We start from the raw sequence: 8,931 nt of genomic DNA, 5'->3' as shown, positions 1-8,931 counted from the left end.
TTGCTGCCTCTGGGCCACATGCTGTGGCCTTCGAGGTAGAGGATGGCCGTCCTCCTCAGGTTGTGTCCTGAGCCCTGGGGTTCTTGAGGGGGTGTGGACGCAGGCTTCCCATGGAATGTTCCGGAGCCCCAGCCCTTGAGCTGGTCCTCTCTGTTTGCGGCTGCAGGACTATATTTATTCTGCAAACCCCAACTGGGGTCATGTGGCCTGAGAGGATTATATGAATCCCTCCAAGTGGGAGGCTTGGTTGAAATTTCTGAACTACTTTGATTTACGGGGACGGGAAAATGACAGGATACTGGAGAGCGTAAGGCCTGTGGTTGTCAGAGTTGTGGGGACTGCTGCATGCTGTGTGCCAGGCCTGGGACGCAGCTCCTGTGGGTGGACATCTCAGCACCCAGGCCTCACAGGCGAGCTGCTGGAGATAAGGTGGGCGGGCTCAGACACACGGGCTGGGGGTGGATCTCTGGAGCGGGGCTCCTTCAGTCTGGATGCATCCACCCCTTTGGGTTTCTTTCTATGGGTTGTGGGTTTGGTGGTGGAAAGACCGAAAGCTAACTCTGAGTCCCGAGGAGGCCACTTGTTGGTTAAATGCCTCTGGTTGGAGTCTCTGGGTGAGCCCTGGTTTTTACCAGGGATGATGAACCATCGCCGGTGTTTACTGAGGGAATCAGTCAGGAGTGACACCGGCGCCTAGCACAGCACCCGCCCGTGGGCGGCTCCTGGAGCCTTGGTTCCATTTTTACTGGAAAAAAACAGCTAGAAACCAACTGGGCTTGAAAAATTCTGACTCCTTGAGCAAATAAGCCTTATCCCTCTGAAAACAAAATAGTGTGTGTAATGACCTACAGTAAATGTGTTTTATTAGCCAGTTAATCATAGTGGTTAAATATTTGTCCAAGACTGTAAGAAGTCAAATAAGTAGGTCCTAAGACGGGTAGGAAGAAAGGAATCATATTCATTACTAAGTTCAGAAAACCTAATGTGCAGGACACAGGGACACACAGTGGGCGAAGCGTTGGGAAGAGGCCCCAGTGGACACCGTTAGACACACACCCAAGGTGGTTAAGACCTGGACTTGCTTTCACTGTGTGTGCACGTGCGTGCGTGCGTGTGTGTATGTGTGTGTGTGGGTGTCTGGATCTGTGACTGGTCTCAGAGGCTCAGCTGACCCCAGATCCCTGGGCAGAGTCTGGAGGAGAATCAGCTCATTTTCTGAGATGTGGTCCATTTTCTAGGGTGCTGTGTCCAGGGTACCGTCGGTGGGGGCAGTGTTATACAACCATTTCCATGGCTGAAGGGCAGAGTGGGTGGGCTGACGTGGGGGTGACCCTGCTTGGCAAGGGGGTGGGCTCCCCCGCCCTCCTTGGGGTGGGGAGCAGGGGTGAGTGGTAGGTTAAGTGGTGGCAAGAGCTTTCCTAAGTTCCTCACTCCTCTTGTGGTCAATGTCTTCCATTTCCTGTAGTTTCTGCAAAGGGCATTGGGGACAGCTGGGTGTCAGGGCAGATGTGAGGCTAGAGCGGGACCCCCGAAACGGCCCGAGTGGACCCTCACTTCGGCTCACGTCTCGTCCCCCCACTCACGTCCCGTCCACCTTCCCTGGTGCTTTTCCTACCTGGGAGATTTCAGTAAGGATGATCCCGCGGTACTGTCTGCCCTGCCCCAGGGCCTCCATGTCAGCCAGGAATTCTTTCCTCTCCTGAATTTCCTTCACCACTGGACAGGGAGAGGGTCGTCCGTGTACAGGACAACAGGGGCCCCCGCGCTCCTGGGAGGGATGGTGGGGCGGCAGGTTGCCTCTCTTGGGAACGGGAAGCAGTTCTGTGGTCCGTTTCTCACTCGATGGCCCTCAGGGATTCCCCCCTTCCCCTGCTCCCGGGGCTCTTCCACACACACTCCCCCTTCCCCTCCCCAGCATAACTGGCCCCTCAGGGACTCACGTTCTTCAAAGCGGTCCAGCTCAGGGGCTGGGTCCTCCTGTCGCACGGGTGGGGGCTTTCTTTTCCGTTCCTCTGGCTTCTTCCCGTTGGCAAAGATATTCTGGAGTCTTCGCTTCTCCTTCTCCAGATCCCCTGTGGGGCCCAGATGTGGCCTAGGTAAGGTGGGCAGGGCACCCCCAATTCCTGGAGCATGCTCACTCCAGGGTGCCTGGGAACATGGTAGGGCTTCTGCAAACCCAGCACCTCCTACCCTGGGCCGCCTCTGCACTGGTCAATCACAGTAGGCCGGAAGGTGTTGAAAGAACCCAGAAGAGAGCTTCATCAAAACCCACACTCTGGGCTTCCCTGGTGGCTCAGCGGTAAATGTGGTGGTTTAGCCGCTAAGTCGTGTCCGACTCTTGCGACCCCATGGACTGTAGCCTGCCAGGCTCCTCTCCACGGGATTTTTCAGGCAAGAATACTGGAGTGGATTGCCATTTCCTTCTCCAGGGGATCTTCCCGACCCAGGAGTCGAACCCAGCACTCCTGCACTGCAGGCAGATTCTTAAATGCAGGAGCCATGGGGTTCTATCCCTGATCTGGGAAGTTCCCACGTGCCACGGAGCAACTCGGCCCGGCATCACAGCTACTGAACCTGTGCTTCAGAGCCTGGGAGCCGCAACTCCTAAAGCCCAGGTGCTCCTCAGGAGAAGCCACCACAACGAGAAGCCTGCCCGCTGCTGCTAGAGACTAGCCGCTGCTTGCCTCCACTAGAGAAAAGCCAGCATGAAGACCCAGCACAGCCAAAAATAAATAAATAAAATTATTAAAAAAAAAAAAAAAAACAAACCCACAGACTGCCTGGGTGCAGAGCAAGGCTAAGGAAACTCAATGACTGTGCAGTATAGCCCGGATGGGAGGCTGTATGGAGGGGCCAAGAGTCACATCAGGTGCCAAGTGGAAAGTGGGGGATGTAATTGCTCTCTGAAACAGGCTGGGGCACAGAGGAACCTGGGGTTCCAGGCCCCATATGAGCTTGAGAAGCAACAGCTGTGACACCTGACCTCCAAAGATTCATCAGAGGTGGGGGGGAAACCAGTTAACTGTTAAAGAGAATTCTGGGAAAATGTATACAAAGTAACCAGCTAAATGGTTTCCCTCACACACTGAATGCCTCCAAGCTAACATGTGGGGAGGTTTGAGAGCACTGGTATAAACAGCCTGAGAATTTGATTAGCCGCCTACGCAGCACCCTGTGGGCTGTTTGTCTCCCTGCTCCTCTCAAGGCCCTCGGAGAGTAGAAGAGGGGCTGTGGTCGAGGCCCCTTACTTACGGGTGGCTTGAGGCTTGAACTGCTCCCGGCTGTAGGCCCCATTGGCTTGGCACCTCCTGGCAGGCCGGAGGTGGGACCGGGCTGCCAGGATGGGAGGCAGGTAGATGGCTGAGCTTGGCTGCTTGGAAGGCAAGACCCTCTGGCTGGAAGCTGGGCTGCACTGCAGGGGGAGAGTGTCTCCTCCTGGGGAGGGAAGGGTCAGGGTCAGGGGGCCCACCTAAGTGGTCCCTACCTGTTAAAATAAGTCAAACGGTACGGAAGAGTCTTCCCATCTCCCCTCCATACCCTCCCCTCTACAATGAGTGGTGGTAACAATTTGGTGGTCTCAGCCCATTCTTTTTGATGCTTACATAATCATGTTCAAAGATATATGGGCATGTATAAGATTCATTTTTCAAAGATTGGATCACACTGCATTCTATTCAGTAATAGACTAACAATCTTCCATGGGGTCACAAGGAGTCAGACACAACTGAGCGACTGAACTGAATTAACAATCTACCATGAACATCTTTCCAAATCACTCCATTTATCTATAACGTCTTTATTCTTTTGGCCGTGCCACGCAGATCTTAGCTCCCTGACCAGGGATTGAAACTGCGCCCTCAGCAGTGAAAGCTCAGAGTCCTAACCACTGGACTGCCAGGGAGTGCCCTCCAACCTCTGTTTTGATTTGAATCCTGTCTACCTCCCGTCTCTTTCCAGCCTTCTCTGTCATCACCCAGCAGGGAGTATTGAGCATGCACTCTATGAGCCAGGCCCGGGACACGGGGTAAAGAGGTCAGACGAAGCCCTGCCCTCACAGTACTTACATCCAGGGTTTAGATGATGATAACAGCGGTGATGCTGACAGTAAGGTTGCAGTACAGGGATGGGCCACAGGGTGTATCAGAGCAGGATTCACGGTTATAAATAGGGCAGCCAGGAAGGCCTCACCGACACAGTGACATTTGAGAAAAGACCCATAAGTGGTAAGAGCCCAGCCAAGTTGATATTTTAGGGAAGAGCATTCTAGGCAGGATGGGTCAAGTGAATGTCCTGAGGTGGGAATGTGCCCAGAGCATCTGAGAACAGACAGGAGGCTGGGGTGCCAGGAATGGACTGAGCCAGGGGTGGGGTGGCGTGGGAGTAGAGGTGAGAGGTCAGGGAGGGCAAGAGACGGGCGGGGCCTCATAGGCCTCTGGAAAGACTGGCTTTTACTGTGTGTGAGGTGGGAAGCCTTGGAGGGTTCTGAGCAGAAGAGTCACCCCTTTAGCTGCCATTGAAAATACAGCGTTGGGAATTTCCTGGTGGTCCCTGCTTCCACTGCAGGGACCACAGGTTTGACCCCTGGTCTGGGAAATAAGATCCCTCAAGATGTGCAAGCAAAAAAAAAACAAAGAAGATAAAAAAAGAAAATACAGAGTTGGGGGTCAAGGGCTTCCCAGGTGGTGCTAGTGGTAAAGAATCTGCCTGCCAATGCAGGAGACATAAATGACACAGGTTTGATCCCTGGGCCTGGAAGATACCCTGGAGGAGAGTATGGCTACCCACTCCAGTATTCTTGCCTGGAGAATCCCACGGACAGAGGAGCCTGGCAGGCTACAGTCCATGGTGTCACAAAAAGTCAGACAAGATTGAAGTGACTGAGCACGCACGCATGGGGATCAAGGGCAGAAATAATCACAGTCAGGATATGGTTTGAAGGTCAAGCAGACAGGACTGCTCGTGGGTTGGATGTGGGGTCTCGGAGGAAGGGAAAGAGGGGACAGGATGACTTTGATGTGTCTGCCCAGACGAACCCGAAGGATGGAGCTGCCATTGTTTCCCGTTGCCTTTCCTTTCTCATGCCCTCTATCTAGGGCCAACCATGGTTTTTCTCTCTCTTCTCTGAAGAGATGCTGTGCTTTCCAGAATGTTCTTCATACTCTGCTATTTCTACCTGTCCAGTGCCAAATGCCACCTTTTCTTTTGGCTCAGTCTCAGCAAATAATTAGAGCCCAAGCAATTCTGGGAGTTCAGGTGAAGGAGAGGAGTTTGTGGCTTGCAAAAGAATTTAAACTAAGCCTCAAACAAACAAGTAGGACTTGGTTAAGAAGAGAGAAGAGAGGGGAATCTAGGAGAAGAAAGTACACTCAATACCAATGCTTGGAGGCAATATTTTAAAGAGAAAATGTCTAAGGAGAAAAAAACTGCCAGGCAAACTGGTGACTTGTGTTGACGTAACCACTAATCCAATTAGTTTGTCAATAAATATTGAACACCTCGGAGTCAAGGACTTCCCTGGTGGCTCAGATGGTAAGGGGTCTGCCTACAACATGGGAGACCCGGGTTCAATCCCTGGGTCAGGAAGATCTCCTGGAGAAGGAAATGGCAACCCACTCCAGTACTCTTGCCTGGAAAATCCCATGGATGGAGGAGCCTGATAGGCTACAGTCCATGGGGTCGCAAAGAGTCGGACACAACTGAGCGACTTCACTTTCACTAGGAGTCAAGGTACAGTGGTGAACAAGGCAGGCTCAATCCTTGGTCTCCAGGTATTTACTTTTAATGGAATTCCTAGCACATTCTCTTTATTGTCATGTTGGAAGGAAGGAAGGAAGGGTTAGCTGCTCAGTCGTGTCTGACTCTTTGGGACCCATGGACTTAGCCCACCAGCCTCCTCTGTCCATGGGATTCTCCAGGCAAGAGTACTGGAGTGGGTTGCCATTCCCTTCTCCAGGGGATCTGTAGGGGACATCAAATGATTAGTAGATGACTTGAGTATGGAGATTGAGTTATGTGACTCAGCTGCGTTGTGGTATTAGGCTCTGGCAGCCTGAGTTGTCCTTGTCCACAAAGAAGGAGATCTGACTTCTGAACTGACCTGATGGAGCCTCCCTCCCCCAGCCAGTGCTGGGCAGTCAGTCTTTGTCTCTCTGACTCTCCCATCCCAGTTTCTGTGGTTGACCAGATGCCTCCCGATAGGCACCTTCTTTCCTGAAAGGCAATAGCTATTGGTAGATTTGAGTGAAACCTGGCAAGCTTGAACCTTCTGGTATCCTCTTAAAGGTAACTTTACAGATCTCTGTTCTGATCCCCTAAAAGCTGATTCAGTTAAATCTCAGAAAGCAAGGTTGTTTTCAAGATCTTAGAAGGTACAAGCTGAGCCGCCAGAGAAGCCTAAGAATACTGGTAGCCTATCCCTTCTCAAGGAGATCTTTCGAACCCTGGAATTGAACTGGGATCTCCTGCAATTGCAGGTAGACTCTTTACCAGCTGAGCTATCAGGGGAGCACTCTAATGTGCATAGTACTATTCAAATATCTGATTCTATTTCTTCCACAATTAGCAGTTTCCCTAAACTGTAAGTTTTTGAGGGTAAAATAAAAAGATACATAAAACCCCATTTTGTAACAAGAGGCCAGATCAAGTGATTAGAGTTAAATCATATTCAATGCTTCAGGTTAAATAATTGTACTTGCAAAAATAAAAGTAAAAATGGTTTAATAAAAGATTGTTTTGTTTGTTAAAAAAAAAAAAGATCTTAGAGGGCACCTTGTTACCATGTCCATGTACATTCAGTTTTTTGTTTTCCTTAAAAACAAATAATATAGTGTGTGGTCAGAGGTGAAGTGTGGAAAGGTTTTGCATGGTTTTTCTATGTTGGAAGCCTGCCATTAATCGTGTTTCTGCCAGCTAAGCTATGAATGAATAAAACCATGCATGAGACACACACAGGCCTCTCGTCTGGAGTGCTCATATGGTATGTGTGTAAGAGGGTGGGAGAGATTGCAGACTTGACAGCGTTTGGACTGTCTGACTGGGCTGGAAGTCTCAAATGGGCTGGTGCCCTATTGGGAAGGCCGGCTAGAGCCGGACTGCAGGAGTGGCTCATGGGCTGGGACCCATGTCTTGGGAAGAAGCAAAGACCAAGACCCTGCAAGGTCAATTCCCCGAGAGCAAGGGTCAGAAATACTATTCAAATTTTGTTTTTGTGTGTGTGTGTGTGTTTAAAATTAGGTCCCCTACTCCTCAACATGGAGAAAGCATTAAAATGTGACCCAGAATTCCTTTCCCCCAGAAACCTCTCTGGTCAGCCTCTTACGTTTAATGGTGTCCATGATGTGGCGCTGTTGGAAGTTAGTCAGTTTGGATTCCTGCATCATCACTGCAAGACAAAGCACTTCAGTGAGGCTTCCTGGGCTGCAAGCAGATGCCTTCATCTCACCCCACTGAAATTTAATATTGTATCACCTCCTGCTCCCATTCTGGCTACCTGAGTACTTGGCTTGTGGGATTTGAGTTCCTTAAACAGGGATTGAACCTGGGTCTCCAGGCAGTAAAAATACTGAGTCCTAACCACTGGACCACAAGGGAATTCCCTTCCTTTTCTACATTTTTTTCCCCTATACCACTCATCACCATCTAAGTTCTATATACCTTACTTATTATTTGTTACTTTCCTACTAGAATATTAGCTCCAAGGGAAAAATAATTTTTCCTTATTTCTTTTCTTTATTGCTGTTTTTTCAGCACCTGGGACAATGTCTCAAGCACACAGTGGGCTTTAAAACTTTTTTGTTAAGTGAATGAATGAGTGAATGAACAAGTATTCATTAAGCTTGTGCCAGGGACTGGAGCTACAAATGTGAGCCAAAACAGGCATCATGCCCTGATGGAGTTCATGAACTGAATGTTAATTCAACGTTAATTCAATGGAACACACTAGGTATCTGATTACAGGTTGCACTAAGCCCAGTGAAGGAAAAGGTATTTGGTAGTGTGCAGACACATAACAGTTGGTTCCACTGTGGTGATGATGGGTGGAGAGGAAATAAGTCTTCACTGGGGAAACTGAAAGTGTGATCTAAGGGGTTCATGGGAGTTAACCACTCTGAAATTCTTAGTTCTTTGACTTTGAGTCACTTCCAAGTTGTAAGACCCAGATCCCTGAACCGTTCTGAACTCCAGGCTTCTTATCTGTAAACTGAAAATACAATTACTAAGCCATAAGTAATGTAGGGGAGAACTGAGAAACAGAGGGTAACTGTGACCACCGCTCTTCTTGTGCCCTTTAATGCACCACTGACCTCTGAGCAGCTCGCAGGTCCCTGGGGTGTAAGTGGTCGGCTTGGGACAGCGCCAGAACCCTGTTCCTTTAGTCACCGTCTCCACACTCTCCTGGGAAGCCATGGGAGGGCTCTGAAGAGGGAAAAACCCAACGAAACATTCCCTGTCTCCCAGATCCAATCTCTTCTCACACCCTCAACACCACCCAAAGTTTGGGAGCAGGTGTCGGGTCGCAAAAGAATCGTGATGCCGCCTGTCAACATCGCGACAGTGCCCGATCCTTCCACCTTGAACAGATCCACTGGCAGATATACACACGCGAACAGAGACCTCATCCTGACCTGGCGCCTGTGGCAGGGAAGCCCCCTCGGGAGGAAAGGGGCGTGAGGGTAGCCGTGCCCGTTGTGTGATACGCCCAAACGGGAAACCTCACCCTAAAGTAAGACCCGGGCTGGGTGGCCTCTCTCCCCACAGAGAGCGGCGGCTGGGCTCCGGAGATCGTAATCAAGGCTCTGAAGCAGCAGCCGCGCCTGGGCCCTCGCAGAAATACTTTTGAGATCTCAGCCACTAGAGCCTGCAGCTAGCGGCTCCGGCTACCATGGTAACGCAAACCGCACCGCGCATGTGCATATTTCTCGCCCCGCCTGC

At 50.6% G+C, this 8,931-nt stretch overlaps 1 protein-coding gene across 3 annotated transcripts; it reads right to left on the bottom strand.

The window, feature by feature from the left end:
- Nucleotides 1-714: 714 nt before the first annotated feature.
- Nucleotides 715-8,889, bottom strand: C22H22orf23 (chromosome 22 C22orf23 homolog). Of its 3 annotated transcripts, none has more exons than XR_006336636.1 (7): nucleotides 8,717-8,889; nucleotides 8,304-8,415; nucleotides 7,319-7,381; nucleotides 3,253-3,435; nucleotides 1,941-2,072; nucleotides 1,616-1,801; nucleotides 715-1,468 (listed from the first exon to the last, which is right to left on the bottom strand). XR_006336636.1 is itself a non-coding variant. In XM_043881104.1 (7 exons), exons 2-7 carry the CDS (start codon nucleotides 8,404-8,406, stop codon nucleotides 1,397-1,399), a joined length of 654 nt encoding a protein of 217 aa, XP_043737039.1. In that variant the 5' UTR covers nucleotides 8,407-8,415; nucleotides 8,717-8,889; the 3' UTR covers nucleotides 715-1,396. The 3 variants fall into 3 exon arrangements, 1 of the variants encoding a protein (XP_043737039.1); XR_006336637.1 differs by having other exon boundaries at nucleotides 1,616-1,768; XM_043881104.1 differs by having other exon boundaries at nucleotides 1,616-1,716.
- Nucleotides 8,890-8,931: the final 42 nt, after the last annotated feature.

This window comes from Cervus elaphus, chromosome 22 (genome assembly GCF_910594005.1).
Source record: "Cervus elaphus chromosome 22, mCerEla1.1, whole genome shotgun sequence".
Lineage (NCBI taxonomy): Eukaryota > Metazoa > Chordata > Mammalia > Artiodactyla > Cervidae > Cervus > Cervus elaphus.
This window is presented reverse-complemented; position numbering and strand designations above follow the sequence as displayed.

What these genes read in the sequence shown, in the direction of transcription:
- C22H22orf23 (XM_043881104.1), bottom strand. Translation starts at nt 8,406, where the DNA reads ATGGCTTCCCAGGAGAGTGTGGAGACGGTGACTAAAGGAACAGGGTTC. An exon ending in GACCTGCGAGCTGCTCAGAG is followed by an intron (nt 7,382 to 8,303) that starts GTCAGTGGTGCA and finishes TTTGTCTTGCAG; the next exon opens with TGATGATGCAGGAATCCAAA. An exon ending in CATCATGGACACCATTAAAC is followed by an intron (nt 3,436 to 7,318) that starts GTAAGAGGCTGA and finishes TTCCCTCCCCAG; the next exon opens with GAGGAGACACTCTCCCCCTG.